We start from the raw sequence: 20,966 nt of genomic DNA on the forward strand, positions 1-20,966 counted from the left end.
CATCACTTGTACTGTGGTTTGTATTATTTATGACTGTCTTTAGAAGAGCAAACAGTGCAATGCTTGATGACAGAAGACTTACATCACTGATGGTACGGTTGCTGAATGATGTGAAGAGCTGCAGTTCAAATCGTGGCATTACTGATTTTGAGAAATGAAGAACACTCTAACCAGAGACAAGCCCTCCCAGCCAGATTTGGCTCTTTGTTTAGTGACTTGAAACAGCAGGAGTGAACTCAGTGTGAAAAGCTGGTCAAAGGCCTTCCTGGCTTGTCCCGTTTTCTGAAGGCCTGTCTGTGCCTTGGGAACTGCTTGCCATCCAGGAGGTCATCCCATAGCTCACAAAACTCAAGCACTCAATGAGGAGACAGTAACTGCCTGAAGAGCTACATCAGATATTAAATGTTCCTGAAATCACAGAATGGCTGAAGTTGGAAGGGATCTCTTGACATCCCGTGTCCAACTTCTACTTAAGGGACACACAGAGAAGTGGGCCCAGGAACTTGTCCACGTGGCCTTTGAATATTGCCTTTTTGGCCACGTGGATGCATTGATATCTTATGTTCAACTCGATGGTCACCAGGACCCTTGGGAGCGTCCTGCCAGGACTCATAGACTTGTCATCCTGCACTGACGGCAATGCTTCCTTGCATCTGAAGATGAGCAGTGTTGAAATTTACCCTGTGGAAGACAAAACCCCCTGGAGCCTGGGGATTACAGCAGCTCTGCGAGAAGGAGGCACTGTGTTGAAGCAGGACATTGCACAAGAGCCAGTTTCAAACTGTTTAGGGTATTTGGATGTGCAGCATTAATATCCTACTCATGCTCTGCTTTGATTGCTGATTGCTTCTATTTATAATCGGATATCATCAGAGTTCCTTCACTTCCTCCTCTCAAATACACTGCACCACCTTCTCATCTTCCTCCACCTTTCCTGTCCCCCCGCTGTGTCCCACCATGGAGCCACTTCTGCATTTTGTTTGCAATAAAGTAAAAGATTATGTGGTTGCATTCTAACTCCTTGGTCATAACTATCTAAAAAGCCTCCAATGATGACATCAAGGAGAAGCACAGCAAAATTTCTATGAGTACCAGATGCACAGGGTAGTACACCTCACAGAGGCCAAGAAGAAAGAAAATCATTGATAAAATTACTTGGATTGTATCCCCCAGAACTTACTCCGCACTTGTTTTGTTTAAAATCAGAGAGAAAGCTTTTAGGAGTGTATTTTAGAAAGCAGCCCATTATCTTGCATGCAGTATAGCCTCAGTCTGACAATAGAAAGAGGAGATTTTGCATCAGTGGTTAAAAATGAAAATGTCTGATTGCATTCTTACTGTAACTTTTTTCACTTGCAAAGTTAGAGAAGGCTGAAAGAAACTGTGTAGGTCAAATCCCTCTTTGGCATTCCCATTTCCTTGTTAGTGTGACTGATACAGAAGCATTTCTCTTCCTTACAATGATATTCTCAAGATAACAGCATTAAAAATTGGAAGTGTCTGGTTGCTGCCTTATATCTTTATCTGATTATATGCCTATATTTCATCTTTAAATTCTGCCTGATTAAAAAACCCCACAAAAACAAAAAACTACCCAAAACCAAAGACAAACAACCAAAAAACAAAAACACTAGCAATACTATATTTTTGTGAGACATAGCTTGGCTGTGTTATGATTCTGAGTAACTTTTCTGCAGTGTCTCTGATGAGCCATCATGGATCAAAGTATCTGCTTAGAAGCAAGCACTGGGACTACTTCCAACGAATATTGAAGGCAGGGCTTCCAGAGCTGGGTCCTTGGGAAAGCAGTGAGTGTAGTTCATCCATGCCATGCAGTGATATTCACAAAGCCAGTACAACTGTTTCTGTGTTCCTGGTATTTTCTTCAAATTGCAGGATAAAATGTACCCAGTACTGTCTTTCACCTCTGATTTCTGTCAATGCTCACAGCTGGGCACAATACCTTACAAATGCTTAAGAGAGGGTTACAGCAGAGAGGTACGGACATTTCTTTTCACGCATTCTAAATATGTTGCGAAAAGCTCTTCTTGCAAAGGCCACACCTGGGACATGTGTCTTCATATTCTGAGCCAAATGGTTATAAAGGTGGCACCATACTGATCCAACGTGTGATTGTACCAAAAAGGAGGGAGCTGCTGCCAGCACAGAAATCAGTGCCACAACATGGAAAGGTCAAATTGACCTTGACAGCATGCAAATCTGGAAGGCCTTTCTGTGATTACTTAACCTGAGCAAAATCAAATGGTCATCCTGTGTCTCATTTCCCTCCTTTTCAAAAGGCACTTTATCCCTGAGCCTAAAACACATTTAACTTGGAAAATCAGTGGGATATAGCAGTGGGGCCAGCTGTCTCCCCAAACTGGGGTATAGTCCCAAAGCCTGAGTGCATGGGATCATGAGCAGGAGCTGCATGACGAAAGGTTTGTGGGGGAGAGGCGAGACATATGTCAGGCAGGGTTGGTGCTGGTGTGGCTGGTTGGGCAGCCACAGAGGAATGTCAGCTATGGGACATGCAGCCCCAAGGGATCTGCCTGCCCTTCCTGCATCTCACCTCTCAGAGCACCTGTGCTGATGGCTCTCATCGATTTCCCTTTTACTGTCTTGGAGGTGAAGGATGTTCATACCCTCGACATTTCTTTGAGACATTGATCCAAAGGAGGTTAAAATGCACACAGACTTGGGAATTGGCATGGGATTGGCAAAGTTTGGTGAACTGACCCTTGTGTACGACAGGCTGTCCTATTGTGATCCACATTTAGATTTTTTCCACATAAAAAATTCACTACACAGCCTTTGTTTCACAAACATTTTGAAACGTTCTATAAATATAATTTGTTCCAGTCTTGTAAATGTCTTTAAATTCTACTCTTCACAATGAGAGTTTTCCTATAACCGATGTATTCCCAAGTGATAAACAAAGAAAGATGGAATCTAAAAAGTTGAAAATAAGCAGAAAAAAAGGGACGAATCATAGAATGGTTTGTGTTGGAAGGGACCTTAAAGATTGTCTAGTTCTAACCCCCCTGCCCTGGGCACGGACACTTCCCTCCCGCTAGACCAGGTTGATCAAAGCCCCATCCAGCCTGGCCTTGAATGCTTCCAGGAAGGGGGCATTCATGACTTCTCTGGGCAACTCTTTCCAGCATCTCACCACCCTCACAGTAAAGAATTTCTTCCTAACGACTAGTCTAAATCTACTCTCTTCCAGTATAAAGCCATTTCCCCTCATTGTATCACTATATAAAGTCTCCACCCAACTTTCCTGTAGAAGTCCTTCAGGTACTGGAAGGCTGATGTAAGTTCCCATGAGAAGACCAAACCTGTTTTGATGGACACCAGATATGCCATGGTCTGAAGTACTGTGAAGTTTTTTTTATTGCCATGGGTTTTGCAATACTGTTCTCCCAGACTCATCTCAATAAAAATTCATTTTGCCTGCGCATGGCTTGTTCCACAGGCAGGGCTGGTCAAGACTGCCAGCACTGTGTCTGACCTCAGGGGCTGGCAGCACGTGAAGCCATGGAAGCTGAGGGAACCAGCCATAAATATGGTTCCAGACTTGGCATCCCTCAGCTCTTCCTTGCAGAGATGGCAGTGGGGGCATGTTTTGGGGCTTTCTGCTACGTGGTGTTGGATGGTGGCCTCTGACACATGGTCCGGAGAGTAAAAACATTGGTAAAATCAGATTGAATTATGGCAGAAAAGGTAAAGAAACCTTTGCCAAAATTCTCAAAGCTGGCCACTAAATTCAGGCAAGAAAATTCATTTTTGGCACCCTACTTTTTTAAACAAATTAGGGAACTGATATCTCCTGCTGAAATATAGATTGCAGAAGTGGTTAAAACACAGGGTGATGTGCAGGAAAGGATGCTGAAGAATTTGTTACCAATGGAAATTGGCAGGAAAAAATAGTGGGGCACCTTCAGTACAGAAATGCGTGAAACTAGGTCAGGTGGTATGGTTATAGGGCTGGTGCCATGAAATTCTGCCAAGCTGCATGGTAGCAACGAGGGTAGTTTGTAAGAAGAGATGATGACTTCGTTAGATTAATAAAGTAGTGAGGGAAAAGAAAAAAAGTAGAGAGAGCTCTGCAGGCATAAAAGCCCTTCCTTACGTCTAAAAGCAAAGATGCTGCCCATTGGCGGAGGTGCATTTAGAGAGAAAACATTAACCCAGTCACCGTAATGGGTACAGGTTACAAAACAAGTTGTTGCAGTAGCTGGGGTTCACGCAGCGCCTTCCTTCTTCCACGTCACCATAGCTTCCCTTGAAGAGCACTGGGAGCTGCTGGTGCTGCTGGTGTGAGCCCTGCAGGCCGGGCCCATGCTGAGGCAGAGGGTATGATGGAGGAGGGAGGCTGTAGGCTGAAGGAGCTCTTCCCTCGCAGGATTCCTCCCCCAGAGGGCCAACACTGGGCCTGAGCAGATCGTGGCCTCCCTTTGTAACCGGCAGCACACGAGGGGTGTGCAGGGAGCTGCTCCAGGCCCGTGTGCACGAGCCACCGTAAGCAGGGTGCACCTGGCCTTCCGCGTGCTCCGCCGCTGCCATCGGATATGGTGGCTGTTCCACGCAGCAGCCTGCTGTCTGCTGCAGGGAGCTTGTGCTTAAACATCCCCCAAAACTGGGAGGTGGCACACACTGGTCCGGCTCGGAAAGGATCAAAGGCAAAGCCTTCTGGGTGGGCACCTCACCTGTCAGAGACTTGGGAAAGCAAGGCGAGGATTATTGCAACACGGTCCAGACTAGCAACTTTAACCAAAAAGCAGTGAGTGCATACAAAAAAGGCATTAAATTAATGCGGAGAATAAAGCAGACACAGCAGCAGGACCTCCTTTTAGAGCAGAGCCAGAGGCATTGGGGGCAAATCTAGCAGGGGCTCTGAGCTCGTGGTTCTGGGCTTGGCTCACTGGCTTTCAGCTAAATTCTGTTTTAAACAAAAAGAATCACTAGATCTCACGTTCACAGCTATCAGGATATACTGAAGGAGCACCTGAAAATGAATGCATTGAAACATTTGATTCCACAGAATTGAAATTATTTCTATGGAGCTTGGAAAATATACAAAATATTATTTTTTAAATGGTTGTTTTGAAGTGTTCTTAACTGACTATTTTTATTATCCTAAAATTTTTTTTTGGCCATAAACTCCTCTCATAGGAGGAGGGAGCAGCACAGTGGAATTATTCTTCTGAGTCATTTTTTTCCCTGGATATTTTGCAACTTCTTTAAATACCTTAATTATTGGATTATAATTGTACAGTATTTAATTCCTGCCAGAATACTCATTCTGGGTTATCATTTCTGATTAGTACTTACAGATCTCTGCTCCTTATAATACTGCCTTTGTGTCCATTTAATTACAGTGATTTTCTGTCTTGTTAACTGCCAGAGTAGAAAAGCTCCTTTCAACTGCTCTCCCCTTACCATGAGAAGAAATTCCAGTGACCTAATTTAGGACCAGCACATCTTCAGCTAAAAATCAGGTGACGCCATAGTAAAAACATCCTACATATCACTTGCTCTATTTTGGGCCCATGTATTTTCTATGGCTCTCCCTCCTCGTTTCTTCTCAAAACATTACAGGCAAATATTCTATGAAGACTTCTCTCAGCTTCAGCAATACCAATTGCATGTGAGAAATTGAATTACAACTGGTCATGGCAAACAAGAATATCATGAGTTATTCTCAAGTCCCACTCTGACTTCATGAAGTCAGGCCAGCTGACGAGTAGGCCGTTAATTAATCAGATAGTTCAGTACTTATTAAATAATTGGATACTGAAGACATTTGTGATCTGTTCCTACTCCTACTAAAATTTGGACTCAAAACAACAGGACGATGTTGTAGAAAGAGATGGACAAAGACTAGAACTCTTTAGACATTCAGGCTCAGATATAAAATTAAATAAGCCACAAGGCTCAATAACGTTTCCTAGATGAAGAATTTCCTAAGTATCTTCCTCATTTCTTATGTGTCCTCCTCAAAAGGACGGAATTAAACCAATATTATGAGAATCATTGTTTCAGTCTTTGTTAAATACTAACATGGAAGGTTATTTTCTTGTGTTCCCACTCACCTGTGTCAAGAGGTCACTGTCAGCCTGTTGTGTGTTCTCCAACTTTCCCATCCCAAGTTAGTGTGTCATCATGAGAATCACACCTAAGTTCTGTTTGTTAGTGTCCTGCTGCATATTACTAGTAGAAATAGCTGCACTTTTAAATTCATATTCCATTTAAATGGGTTTAACTTCTGCTGACTTGTAAACTACTTTGTGAGCTATGAATTCCCCTCCTCCCTCATGTATTTTAAGGAGTCCTTCTGCATTTGGTCCATTTATCTTTTTTATCTGTTGATGAAAGGATATGAGCACTGTCCTTAATGCGGGGCTGGGGAGGATATGCCACCTCCAGCACTTCAAATGACAAAATGCATGTAAAGACGAGTGGCATACAGGTGGGTGTAACGCAACCTTTGCAAGGAAAGTCACCAAATGCAGCCTTACTTCTCTATCTTCTGACTCCATCAGGCACACAGGGGTCTATAGGACCTCTGTAGCTTGTCTTTCATAAGAGCTTCCACTCCCAGCTGCTTGGGCAGAGATTTGTAGATCTGCCCTGTTAATGACAATTTGTTTTGTCCAGATACCACACTCAGTATACAACAGAGATATAATGTGGGTAATACTACACAGTATTTATGGCATTCAGAAATTAAATACTACACTCCGTATGCACACACATACACAAATATTCCTCGTGAGCCCAGTTATTATCAAAAAGATGTTCCAGTTTTTATGTTCATTTGTTAAATTTTCTCATATTAAAAGTTAAATCCATTGAAAACCTACTAATATTCTCCTTCGATGTCAATACAGAATTGACTAAATCCTAATTACTTTATTCCCAGATTTGTTTATAAGTTATTTCATTTCTGGAGATGCACTTATACTTGTAGGAAAATTTTCTAGGGGCAACTTGTGCATTTTTAAAGAAGGAAAAAGTTACGTACATACCACTAAATAAAATGAGGCCAAGAATTATTTGCAAGCGTGAGTTATATGGATAAAAACTGTGCCAAGAATGATGTGAATAGTGATGTGATAGCCCTCCAGCCCTGCCTCCAGCCCTGCCTCCAGCCCAAAAGAGGCTCTGGACTGGGGAATGCCAGCAGTGGACTCAGGACAGCCCTGCTCCTTCTGTACCTGACAACAGGGGAATGAAATGTAGAGACATAAAACCCACTCCCACCTAAAAACAAGGTTCCTCGTAGGAAGTGTCTTGCACCATGGGTCCCTTGCCCTGCAATTTAATTTGTTGATAACAAAAGTTACCTTGATCTCCTGGAGCTTTATTAGTGCTGGAGAAGGTGGAGAAAAAGCTGCATGCGCTTTCTGAATGGATCTCCTTGCTTCTGCTTCTAGTTTTGTTTCTGGACGTGGATGGTCATGAGCCCCTTTGGACTTGAGAAAGGAATTGCAATATTTACAAACAGTCTTGTTATTAATCTTACGGGAGTAGGATTTTTTTGCAGAGGCCAAAAACATACACATGGCCTGTTTTAATGCTTTGTATTTAATGAGACTTATTTAATTTGAGCTCAAGTAACAAGCAGATGACTGCTTCACTGATGAAGTGCGATAGGGCAGAAATTCACTTAAATCGTGAAGCAGTATACCACACTGACATGCAGAGGAGACTCCCCACAGTGGAGACCCAATTAAAGCCACAAGGTCAGCTGGCTACATTGTCCCTGCAGCTGTCATCATTCTTCTTGGACGTGTTTAGCAGAACATTAATTTCTATTAGCTCCCACAGAGATTTAGTATTATTTAACCTGCATGTAAATGAAAGAGAACTATAAAGACTCAGAAGACTAGAAAGCAATGCAGTGTGTGTGGTACCAAACCAGGTCTATGGCTTCCAAAACCAGTTCCAATTATTTAAACATTGGATGCATTGTTTTCCAGGTATAGGTCGAGTATAATGCAGAGATGGTGTTTTTCATACATAATCCCTTGGAATAGCATCATGTCTATGTAAGGGTTCCCAGCAAGGCCGATATAAAGTGGCAGTTCTGATTCTTTGATAATTATTTGTTCCCTATATATGGTGAAAAATACTTGAAAATCAACAGGTTCTTGTGGGAGCGTTAACAAAAAAAGTGCTGTGAAACTATAGAAGCATAGAGTAATTTAGATTGGGAAGGACCACTGGGAATCTCACTCATTCTCCTGCTCCAGTGGGGATGCCCTCAGTTAGATTAGGTTGCTTGGGAACTTGCACACTCATTGTGAAAATTTTTGACCTTACAACTGCATTGTTGTCATATTCCATGACCCTTATTTGTTGGAACAAGAAAATTTCCTTAATCAGTACATTAAAAAAAAAAAAAAAAAATCTTTAATGTGCATAACTTAAGGTAATTTTATACCAACCTGAAAAAATATGAACTTGCCTTCATGCCTCCAGAAGTTGGTGACTGGGTAACCCCCATGGCCTCGGCAGGAAAGGAGTCGCAGGGGTCCATTGCAGTTTGGACAGCATTTCCCTGGAGAAAAAACAAGGGGAAGTATTTCCTATGTAATGCCAGACAGGTAAATCCCATCTGGTACAATGGTTCACTTAGGGATGGACTGCCACTTCTATTTTGGGGCTTAGAAACTGCACTGAGAATAAATATGCAAAAAACAAAACAAAACAAAACAACAACAACAAAAAACACAAACATAAGCAAACAAATAGTTACATTTATTCTGTTTCATTATTAAATATAACTAGCAAAGACTATTTCCACGTTTAGTATGGTCAGCTAAGAGCTTTCACCTTCAAAGGTCTTAGCATTTTTCTTTCAGTTCTTGAAAGTGCTTGGAATGTCAGATATGGTTCTTTTGGATTTTTCTATGGGATGTCTTTCTGACCTCAGTGAGTGCTCGAGTAAAACCTTTCTTTAGCTAAAATGCTCATTGGTTTCAAAAAACAGTAGCTCTATTGAGGAATACAGAAGAGCTTGAAATACCTAAATGAAGGATGTGTGTCCAGCTCATTTTCTCTATTTGTACCATCTTGTCTCTGGCAACGTGGCCATGAGGCCTATCGTGGAATTATAGAATCGCAAGGTTGGAAATGACCTAAAAGATCATCTGGCCCAACCATCCTCCCATCACCACTAAACCATACCTCGCAGCTCCTCATCCAGACACCTCTTGAACACTGCCAGGAATGGCAACTGCACCACCTCCCTGGGCAGCCATTCAGTGCCTGACCATTCTCTGGAAGAAAAAGTTTTTCCTTATGTCCAACCTAAACCTCCTCTGGTACAACTTGCAGCCATTCCATTGGGTTCATTTTGTTGCCTGGGGGAATTGGCCAAACCCCTCCTCACCACAGCTTCCCTTCAGGAGGTCGTAGAGTACAATGAGGTCTCCCCTGAGCCTCCTCTTCTCCAGACTGAACAATCCCAGCTCCCTCAGCCTCTCTTCATAAGACTTATTCTCTATTTGCCAGCCATTGTAGTTAATGAGCACTGTCTTTCCTGCAAGACTTCCCCAAGTTACTCTTGGGCCCATGAAATAACACTCAGGTCAGCAGGGCCTGAGAAGGCTGCAAATCAATCTCAAACCATCTTCCATCAGAAAAAAAGAAACCAACACATACAATCATAGAATATCACAAGTTGGAAGGAACCTCTAAGGATTATTAAGCCCAAAAGGAAACAAGCAAACACACAACGCCCTCCAATATGAAGAAATGTGAAGTGCAGTATTCTAAGAGTTGCATTTGAATACAGGAATGACTGGGTAACCCAAAGAGTATCCTCCATTTTGATTTGGCTTATGTGGTTTCACTTATTAGCTGCCACGTAACGAGCAGCCATGCCCATACTCACGCTGTTGTTTTTGCCTAGCTTTGTCACATATGGCTGGCCTCAGGTAGATCTTCCTGCCATCCAAAGTAGAGCAGTCATTGCCACAGACCACCACCCCAAGGCAGGATTTCTTTAAGATACGAGAGTTGTGGTTGTTGGTGTTTCTCATTGCCCAGCTACTGTGGTGCCTCTGAGCATTTTTATCCTCTGAGCTGTAAATATGTTTTACGTAGGAATCTGGCCATTCCTGAAACCAGTCTGTCTGTCTCACGTCCTGAAAAGAGACAAAAAAGAGACAAAACATTAGGCTAAAGGAGGGCTCGTCTAAGAGCCCAGCATGGCCTTCTGCTGGGTTTCTCCAAGTATGGGTCACTCCAGCACAGCAGCAGCAGTGTTGGTTGGCAGCTCTCTCTGCCAGAGAGCATGGCACGGGGAAGGCAGAAAAAATGAGGCTGCTCACAAGCCCCAGAGAGCCAGGAAGGGCAGGCCAGAAGGCTTGGGCTGTGGGTTCTGCCTAGTGCAGAATTGCTCCAGGGGACTAAGATGGGGTACCTGACATAAAACAACACATGCTGTTCTGCTTTGCCCTTCAGGTCATGAAAGCAGCATTATTCTGAGTCATCTGGCTTGATTTAGCTCAGCTCACTGGAAAAAGAGCAAATACTGAATCAAAGTGAGGCTATTTGCACATCTGCAGGTCTTTCATTCTAGATTTTTGGCCTAAAAGTGCCATGGAAGTCTTCCACAGTGATTTTTTGAAGTCTAAAACCAAAGGTCAGGTTTTATTTTCAACACTGGTGAACGAGCAGAAAAAGCAAACAAAGAAACTCCAGAGGCAATACTGTAAGGAACAATAAAAGAACAAAACATCTCAGTGGAAAATAGAATAAGACAAATAACTAATTACACAACTCTTTTATTGCTACAATTAACACAGTAAAATGTAATAAGTTTTAAAACATGAAGCATACCCTCTGATGGCTTGTGAGGGAAAAGGTTGATCATAACAAAGGTATTAGAGCTTTACTTAAAATTGCTGTTCCCAGCCACTGAGAGCCATTATAGCAGTAAGAATATGAACTTTGAAGATAGAAACTGCTGAGCACCCTCATTTCAGAGCATAGAGAAAGGTATGGAGGAAGCCTCCAGGCTGAATGCAGGTGAAGGTGACCTTGGGGAAGGAGGTGGCCCGGGACATGGAGGCTTTGGGCGAGCAGCAGTGAGACAGCATGGAAGAGACTGAGATCAGGTAAGAGGGCTGGGTTGGAAGGTGAAGGACAGAGCTGGATGGCAAAACAGCCTGGCAGGAGGAATATGGCACATACATACTAAGATGTCTTTGAAGATGGCATTGAGGCGTCATGAGGTTTGAGGCGTGGGGTGTCATGGGTTTTCCATGGAGTACATGGGTATGATTTTTAGGTAACGGGACCAGAAAAGGATAGAAAGACCATTTTACTGGATATTCTCTAGCCCTTCAAGCAAAACGTAATCTTATAGCTCAGGGTGACAAAGAGGCAATGCAATGAGGCATAGATGAAAGAGAGAGTTCTGAAGTGGAGAAGACCGATCAGAATTGGGTAAATTTCTAAGATGCAGACACATACCTGGGGAAGTTTGATGTCATTGATATCCCAACTTGTCATTTCTCCATTTTGGGACGCAGAGTCCTCCTGCTTCGTAGCAACATTGTCTGCAGCCTTCAGCATTTTTGAGATCCTTCCTGAACTTTGCAAGAAAATCTCTACCGGCTGCTTTTGAAGTTGTCAGCACTCTCAAGCAGTTTACAACCAGGAAGCTGTTTCCCAAAGCAAAATGATAGAGAGGCTGCTCATTAAAGATAAGAATCAGTGTTCTTCTGCCAGAAAAACTTGTTCCATTAAAAGTTTTGCAAGCCAGCAGTGTAGTAGAAAGTACAGCTTAGAGATAGACCATGATGCTACAGAGGCATGGTGAATAGCAAGCAAACCATGCTTTTATCTGTGTTATTTTACTAGATTTTCTCTCTCACTCAATCTCACTCAATCATGTAACTCTGTTGACAGTCCTCGTACACGAGATCCCACTCTGTCTCTCAGTATTTTCACAGAGCTCTTTGAGTCACTGCTCATTTATTAGATGTTTCACATACAAGATGTGACAAGGGTGAGAAGGAAGAGTGTACTACTGCATCACTCCAAATGAGATGGCTCTCAACCATTTCAGAAGCTGTTGGCATCTGAGAACTTATCAACTGCACGAGGGAAGCGTGGAAAAGGAGGCTGGGCTACCTGCATGTTTGGCACCATCGCATGCAGGGCTTTGCAATGAAGCCAATTCTGAGAGGGCACCACATGTTCAAATGAGATGTTAGACAGTAGGAGAGGGGGGTATTGCAGCCTCGGAATACAAATGGAGGTAGGAAACATCAGGTCCTCAGCTATTTCTATATTGGATTACAACAGAGGTGGAGTTGGTAGTCAGGACAAACAAAACATGAGCTGCATTGGAAAACCAGGATGAGCGTACTAAATAAATAACTCTCAACTACTGTGTGCTCTAAAACATGAAATGAATTGTTACCTAATCCAAAATGGCAGTCCCCCTGCTTTTAAAAGAACTTTTCAAAATGAGACGTCTTAGGAATTGACTTCTAATTTCCGCCTTATTAAAGAGAATAATTTTTTTATGTCATATTGATAAAGATAAAAACTTAATTAAATATTACCTTAAAGTGTAATGGAAGACAATGATAGCTGTGTGATATTAAGTAAAAAATCCCAAATCTACAATGAGTCATATATATCGAGCTACTGCTGGCAAAGGCTGAAAGAGTAGCAAAAAAACGTGAGTAATAATTACAGGATGATGCAACATATGACTTTTTTCATTACTGTTTATGTAGCTTAAATTATTACTGAGATTCTCAGCTTGATAAAATATGAGTTCTGAATTGGTCTTCTTCGTTTTTTCTCCTTCCCTACCCCCTTTGTATTTAGAAGGGTAATATATATATACAGTACTTATTTCACAGAGGCCTAAATTAACTCATGGAAGTGACTGAGAGATCCATACAGACAGTTCTATAAGTGCAATGCATCAAACAGAAAGCAGCCCAGACTGTTACACTGCAGAAAGCTTGAATGGAAGGACTACACACAGCACTGTGATACTGCCAGTTGTAGAACAGCGTCATATTTTTTTGCTTACAATACTGTGCAGAAAGATCAGTCCTTTCCAGAAAGAGAAAGGGCTCAGGGCACACAAAATTCACAAAAGCTGGACTTGTTCACTTTAGAGAAGACAAGCAACAGCCCGATAGACCCTATAAATTCTGAAATCCAGAAGGGAGCAGGGGGTGCTTGTTGCAACTACCCAAAATCCTGGATGGCACAGAATAAAAATTGACAGCTTCAAAAGAGAAGCAAGGAAACGTTTGTCATTCACTGTATAATTAATATCAGTTGATCTGGTGATGGCTATTTCTTCTTCATTTCCCACGTTGCTTTGGATCCTTATGTTATAAGTACTGCTGGTATTGCTGCAGTACGTCATGAAGATCAAACAGATAAGACTGAAAAAAAGATAGGAAAGAAATAATACACAAAGAAAGATTTGCTCTTTATCCCTTCTATCTGTGTACCATCTGAAATTTGTTAGCATACATTTAGAAAGATAGATCCCATTTTTTACAGCTTACAACCGTTCTTCACTAGCAAGGATTATGCTTTTTTGTATTCTCCTTAGAAGCACTTGGCGTTGGCTGCTGTTAGGAGCAGATTTATGTATTTATAAAAGAGATTATGTGTACTACCAAGCGTCACAGTATCCAATACCTTGAATTAATTTTAATTCAATGTAATTCGCAAGTTCTTGTTTGAAAGAGTAGTCTTTCAAATCAAAACCAAAGATGAATCATGCGAGTTCTTCAGCCATCATCTGTGACAACAGATCTTGGTCTGAAGCTGTGAGCAGCTTTTTGCAGCCTCACAAAGGAGTGCCCAGCAAGCAGCCACCTCCACATGAGCTGCTGCTGCCTCTTGTTTGGTGCCAAGCACTGACACAAGGTGAGAGCTGGGAGTGCTTGGATGGAGGCTGCTGCAGGGTAGTCACCAGGTCTGGCTTCTTGCATGTGTTATTCTGCTACCACACAGAGAAGTGTTTCTGTCACTGCCACCATCAGAGTTCCAGTCACTGGTGCCATCTGTCAATGATGACAACCCTTACTTGATCCTACGTGCAGACAGAGGCCCATTCCATGTCTGAGTTACCTTGTCCTGCCAGTGGTGCCTGTTTCACTCTCTTCAAAGCCTGCGTTTGTGTCCCACTTTCAACCTTGACAATGAAAGGTTCTCCTTGCTGCACTTGTAGGAGCTGTTCTAGCCCGATGATTTCTACCAACCTAAGCCATCCCATGTACCTTGCAGCCAATGCAGATGCTGGCCCTCACTGCTCTCTCATCCTCCCTTGGTCCTCCTTTGATTACTGCTGAGTGCAGTGCAAAGAGCTGGCAGCACAATACTAAGATGCTACGGATACTCCTCGTGGAATAGCTCTTTAAATTGACAGGAAAATTTGTTTTCTTTGACTTCATTTATTTATTTATTTTTTTTCCAGTGACATTCAGCAGACTTTGAAACACCAAATTTATCCACAGATTCATCATTCTCATTTGATCAACTGTGGCAGCAGGATGGAGCAATTTGATTAAATTCCCAGACACAAAGCATAAACTTTCTAAAGGTAGACATGTCAATGGTAGTGAGGAAACAGTTAAGGCCCATGCAAAATGTGCTGGGGATGCTTCTTATTTTGTGGAGACAGGTATTTTTGTCCTAGGTGGCCCCAACATGTTCCCAAGTAAACTGCCTTTGTACTTGACGTTGACTGTGTTCACTGCTCAAGATTGCCAAGGGACAAGTGAAGGCTTCTCCAATTAACAGCTTACAACATTTCCAGTTTTTCCTTCATGTCAAAAGAAGGATGTTTCAGCCTGTTGCAGTGTTCTCATTTTCCATTTTCCAAGCACTTTCCTGGCTCCTTCCAGTAGGTGGGTGCTGGTAGGCATTATCTACCAGAGGTCCTGCCGCGTGAGCTTCATGCCCACACAGTTGTGTCATATAGCATAAATACCTTTGCCAGGCATCTTAGTTTGCCCTCTTGAGGATATCAGTGTTAATCCACTTGTGGAATAGCTCCCAAATGGCATTCTCAGCTGCTGACCCAGGATGGATATGAATTACTACTTAAAGAATATTATGAATAATACAAGAAGAATATTTGGAGACTGAGCTCTTTTTAGGGATCTCTTTGGGGTGCTTGGGTCTAGAGTTTCACTGTTTGTCCTGATAGTTTTTTTTAAAACTTTGAGCTCTAATGCTTTGATGGTGAAGGCCAGCTTTCTTATTAGCTTTATTAATCACCTTAATTTGTTTCTCTTACCACATTAGACAGTCTGAAAAGCAGGTGATGTGTCTGGACATCTGATTTACTCCACAAGGGAAAGCTATTTCACAGATGCACAAATAACACGGTAATATAGCTGCATTAATATTAGGATATTTTGGTGGTAAAAGTCTGAATCATTTATTGTTTTGCTTGTGTATCTTGATAGCTTTATAAACTAGTTCTCCTGTTTTCCCTTAGGATCACAAATTCCCCTACTCTTACTGAAATAAGTGGCTTATATGAACTACCCAAAGTTTTAGTTGAAATGCTTTCTGGAGGCCTTACACTCATATGTTGTAATAGTGAGTGACAACAACATTTTAATCTAGTGAAAAAATGGATTTATTGCATGGACATTGTGATTATTTTGCTAATCTTCTCAGTCTAGTGCCTTCATACATACATCTTGATTTTACATTCAGTTTCTCATCTGGTGTTTGTATCTGGTGCAAAGGCATTTAATTTCTTAGTTCTTCACAGCATGAACATTACTTACAGGCAAATCACCTTATGGATTGATGCTTACACCTTGAACATGGTCCTATTTTCTTCCACACAGTTTTGTATTTTTCCCTTTTCTTAATCTTAATCTGAAGAACATCTGTTTACTAAATGAGTTGCCTTTCATGTTGCAGTGCTATAGTGTGATGGAAAGTACAGCAATAAGAGTAGGATGGCAAAGTCCTAGGCTACAGCAAAAGAAGACAAACCCAAATACAACAGTCATAGACACAGAAACAAAGGAAGAAAAACTTCTTAACTCTGGAAGGCCTCAGATAGGCAGGGATCTTCAGCAAGATACACTTCTTTCACTGCCAACCCTAAAATGAGGTCTGGGAAGAGATGGATCCTACCTCCACCCCTTCTAGTCACTCAGCAGCACTGCATGCACCTGAGCTCCCCTGGGTTGGCCCTGCCTTCCCTCCAGGTGCTCAATCACTGCTTCAGGCTGTGACTCAGCATTTCTGCTACAAGTGTCTGTGTACTTCAGAAGAGAAATTTGGTATGTCATGATGGTTATCATCTCTGTACTTTGTAGGAGCTGACTCATTTCTAACATCATCTCTGACAGCTTTCTGTTTTCTTTTCCAAGGTCAGATGGACTGTCACCCCTGATAAATCCAGCCTCAGCTATAGATAAGACCAAAATAAGTTCCTATCAGTTATTCCCACCTAAGCTTCAATCAGCCATTGTTGCTGACATAATCATCTGCTTAGTGATCCAATGTACACACACCATTCCAGTTTCTACAGACTACATCTTGTTATGGATTCATGTTTTTGTGCAGAAATTCTAAAGCTTTGATAAATTTGCGTTGTTGTATATTCTAAAATGAGTGGAATCTTTCCACAGCGTGAGCAATTGGAGGAACACCTTGTAGGAGAAATAGTTTCCTTCTAGTTGTTTGCTTCGCCACAGGGCTTAGTTTGTGTTGCCCCTGGGAAAGCAGAGTTTCTCTTCCAGTTGAGCTCCTTTTGATATGTAAGAGATTGGTGGGAATTAGAACACTGATAAGAGATCAGGTCTTTTTCAGCTTTGGAAATGCCAGATTATGTTTGCCTATCTATTTGACCCCAAATCCTGTGCCTGTAGCTCTTAGGAGAGAGGCTGCCAGCTGTGAGTGCAGGTTCAGCAGTACAAGATAGCCTTTGGAGAAGCTTTCTCTTTCATCCCTTGAGATCCCTCAGTTCCCTCCATGTGCCTCATTGGCTTCGTCTCATCCAACTAAAGCTGTTCCAGTATACATGTTTTCCCTTTGGCCTTTGCAGCAACCCCAGCAAAGCTCACTGAAGGCAGAAAGACTAGTAGTCCTGGATACTTGATATACTCTTTAGTTCTGACCTTCCCTTTTTAGACTCAACTAACTCAGTTCCATTTGCAGAATAAATATTATGTTGTGAAGCCCTCAAGCAACCTGAATACATTTCATTGAAATCTGAGTATATCTCTAGAAAACAACGTAGGTGGTTGGGTATTGGAAGCTGTACAGGGTACTCTGCCAGCGTTGGTTGGCTGTGCTGGATGTAGTGGTATCTTTCACTCTTGCATCACATCATCAAGGAGAGCATCCCTCTGCCTTTCCACCCAATTCGACGGATGTCTGACCAACCTTGCTACAGAAGTCCATCCACACAAGCAGCACAGTATTGCAGGCTGTTCTGAATCTGCTTGTAACAGACCATTACCCTGTCTAAATACAGCACAGTTTCCAGCATATCTTATAGCAGAGTGCAGCAATTTACTGGTAATCTGATGACATGTTCCAGTTATGGCCTACCTATTTGCTGTCATGCTGATGCACAAACTGCAGTGGGAGTTTGATAAGAATCACTGGCTTTTCTTACACTTTGTTCTCAGCACAGAAGGGAAAGACTGTCTCTCATTTTCTCCTTTTTTCACTTATCCATTTGTTCTTCACAAAGAGGAGTTGCAAGTGTTTTTTTTTTTCTGCACAGGCTATTGATGAATTGAAACCCCTGGATTAAAGCCACTGCAGCCTTAATAGCTCTTAATAGCTTCATAGCTGTAGTGTGAGAGAGCAGTGCTGTGCAGCCCTTGTCCTACAGATATGGGGAACCTGCTGGTGATATTGGAATGGAAAAAACACAGATCAAGAAAAAAGGTATGCACAACCCATGCTTTCTTTTGCCAAATCTTGCTTTGCCTTGAGTAAAGAATTCAGTGCCTGCAATTCCTGATGGATTCCTATTGTAGACAGCCTCCTATTGCCCTAGATGCTGTGCACATTTTGGCCTTCTCCTTTTGTGCCTCTCACAGCACAGTTGATATGTCAGGAGAGTCAAGAAACATATTTCATGGACAAGCATTCTTCAGTGAAAATGTGACCTGTTGTTTCTAGTAAAGTGATGTCCATTATTGCTAATACAGGAAATTCAGGTCTTGCTATGAAAGGCAGTGCAAAGCTGAGAAGAATGGCAATATAGCAAGGAAGAAAGGACTTGATGCAAAAACTATACATACATGCATAGATGGATGGATGGACTGGGATGCACATAGGTAAGGTCTAATTCTGATGAAATGATATGTGTGATGCTCAGTGATGATGGGTATTTTGTTCTCTTTGCTTTCTTTAGAATCTCAAGCTGTTAAAAAAATGTAGAGTTGAGGACAATTTAAATAAAACGGACACCTACACATGTCTGGAGACTGGATAGGATGCACCCAAGGACTGGGGGAGCTGGTTGATGTTGTTGCAAGGCCGTCTCTGAAAGGCTGTGGTGGCTGCAGGAGAGTCCTGATGACTGGGAAGAGGCAGACATCAATCCTGCAGCTGGGCTGGGACAACCCGAGACATCTGTGTGAGATAAACCTCATCTCTCCCCCCAGAATGCTTCTCATTTTCCTATTAACTAATGAGATGGGACCAGTTTTCTTGCTACTGGCAGTGTAACTGTCTGATGAATCTGAAGCCTTTCTTCATCTGGTTTGTTATTCCTCTGAAGACCTGTGCTTCAGCTCAGCTAGCCTTCTAACTAACTGAAATGGAACACTCATGCAGGGAGCCCCACGGCCATGTTTGGCCAGGCTCTGTGGTTGTATTTCTAACTCCCAAGCTGAAGGAAGCAAAGTACCAGTGCTGCCATTCAGCTCACGCCAGAGACCAGAGGCCAAAATTACTTTTCTGCTGCTTTCTTCTAGCTTTCTTTATAACACTTTTTTTCCTCCCTAGCTAGTTTCTTCTTTGGGGATGACTTTAATTTTGTGGCAAAAATGCCTTTTTGTCTTCTACTGATAGAATGAAAAATTGCTTTTAACACTCCCTTCCCCAAGGAACTTACAGTCTGCTGAACAGAGGACATTGCAAAGTGAGAAAGTCAGGATGTTCCCATCTAATTGTGCAGTATGTGCGTGACTCCAGTTCACCTTGACAAAGGAGGCAAATTGATCTCTGTATGAGAAATTACATCTCCAGAAGTGATGTCCTAGTGCATCTAATTGTCAGCAGGTTTCATACCTTTAGAGACTAACACACGATCCTGCTACTCCACCAAGCATCTGAGCCCCGTGTCCCTCTGTAAGGACTGGTTGTGTGTTGGCCATCTGACTGTACAAGTAATGGCTTCCACTCTTAGCTGCTCTTTGCCCACTTCATTTTGCTGATCTCAGGTTAAATGCAGAACACGTTAAATGTCTTAATTTTAAGTAGGTATGAGCAAGAAATAATCTTGTAAATTCCAGAGATTACGTACTCTAATTCTGCTACTACTGCGCCCATTTGGGGCACAGAATGTTCTAGTATGCATTGTGCCTTTAGGCAGAAAAATCACAGAGAAGAGTCTCTAAAAGTTTCTGTACAGAAAAATAGAGAACCGCAACATCAAGAAATGGAGCAACAGGTTGCAGTTGCCCATCAGACACTGAACAAGCAGTCATCACAGAGGGGCAGACTGCTGATGTCAAGAGACAGCTGAGCTCACTGCAGCTTTATTTTCTGAGCCATGAAACTCAGTTATTTTGTGTAAAAGATTTGTGCAAATGGACTATTTGACCGCAGACATAGCAACCACTACAACATTTTTTAGTCATTTAACGGTAAAAAAAGCAGAAACACAGAAGTATTTGGAATCCAAAGTTTAGGTGGTTACTCATTCACTGGAAGCGTTTCCTTTCATTTGCACTCACTGAAATATTCAGAAGGAAAAAAAGGTGAATCAGTCATCTCATTCAAAACAAACACCTTCTTAAGTAAAGCAGTGAAGTGAATTGATGGCTTGGGGATAAACATATCATACCTACCATGCCATGCTGGGCAACACAGGGAAAAAGACAAGAAGAGAAACACATCATTCCAGGATGCACAATGGTCACTTACACATTGGGCTGCTTCATTTCCTGCTGCTGTTTTTGGCAATGCATGCAGTGAAGTCATAATCTAAATTGACTTCCAGCCTCCTTTGGAGCCTTTCCTTGCTACGCATGCCAAGTGAGCACCACTGGGTAAAGCGGCAGGGCAGGCAGCTTCTGGGTTTAGTTTTCTTGCCTCCCTTTCTTCCTTGATACTGGTTCCTCATTTCTATGCATACTGGAGGTCTGCATAGACTGCAGGCGGGAGAAGACATGAGCGGATTTTCAGGATCTTGAGAAATCACCAAAGATGGCATGGAAGGAACCCAGAGACCCTGTGTGTTCCATTTGCACTTGCAGGTTTGAGTCACATTTGAGAGGGAACTTTACAAAGTGGTTCTGTTTTCCCAAGGAGCATCCTTGCTCCAAGTATTTCTGCCTTCCCTTTGTGTGACGTATCTCCATATTTAGGACTACACGACATTTAAAAAATGATCCAGAATCCTAAAGGCTAGGAGTAACAGGCTTTGAAAATTACTTAAACTTGCTGCTTAATGGAATTGCCTCCTTCTGCCCCAATCTGAATGTAGTTTTTGCCCCAAGGGCCAATAATTTTGCCTTAGGGAGAATGTTTTTTCCTAGGGGAAAGTGCTCTGTGCTGACTCTAACCAAATAAGAGATGGACCCCTATGTTATGAAAGTTTTCCAAAATTACAGCAAAAAGTAAGCATTATGCAGCTAAGGTGTGCTTTGTATTCTTCAGTGACAACGGAGTACTGACCCTAAAATTATTTGAAAATCTCAAGGAGTTGCCAATATTTCAGAGAGCTGAGCAGAGTTGTGCAG

At 42.2% G+C, this 20,966-nt stretch overlaps 1 protein-coding gene across 1 annotated transcript; it reads right to left on the bottom strand.

Annotated features, from left to right (window-relative positions):
• Window positions 1-1,090: 1,090 nt before the first annotated feature.
• On the bottom strand, window positions 1,091-11,680 carry GCM1 (glial cells missing transcription factor 1). The gene is made up of 5 exons (XM_052676993.1): window positions 11,494-11,680; window positions 9,908-10,160; window positions 8,457-8,569; window positions 7,353-7,481; window positions 1,091-4,722 (listed from the first exon to the last, which is right to left on the bottom strand). The coding sequence occupies exons 1-5, from the start codon at window positions 11,593-11,595 to the stop codon at window positions 4,198-4,200; spliced, it is 1,122 nt and encodes a 373-aa protein (XP_052532953.1). The 5' UTR covers window positions 11,596-11,680; the 3' UTR covers window positions 1,091-4,197.
• Window positions 11,681-20,966: the final 9,286 nt, after the last annotated feature.

The sequence above is a fragment of the Tympanuchus pallidicinctus genome, unplaced genomic scaffold (assembly GCF_026119805.1).
Source record: "Tympanuchus pallidicinctus isolate F22 unplaced genomic scaffold, pur_lepc_1.0 scaffold1, whole genome shotgun sequence".
Classification (NCBI taxonomy): Eukaryota; Metazoa; Chordata; class Aves; order Galliformes; family Phasianidae; genus Tympanuchus; species Tympanuchus pallidicinctus.

Bases quoted from the DNA above. Each gene is read 5' to 3' on its own strand.
- GCM1 (XM_052676993.1), bottom strand. From the start codon at position 11,595: ATGCTGAAGGCTGCAGACAATGTTGCTACGAAGCAGGAGGACTCTGCG. The intron at 10,161-11,493 runs GTATGTGTCTGC...GTCTCTTTTCAG, and splicing joins ATGACATCAAACTTCCCCAG to GACGTGAGACAGACAGACTG. The intron at 8,570-9,907 runs GTGAGTATGGGC...TTTTTTCTCCAG, and splicing joins AGCTAGGCAAAAACAACAGC to GGAAATGCTGTCCAAACTGC.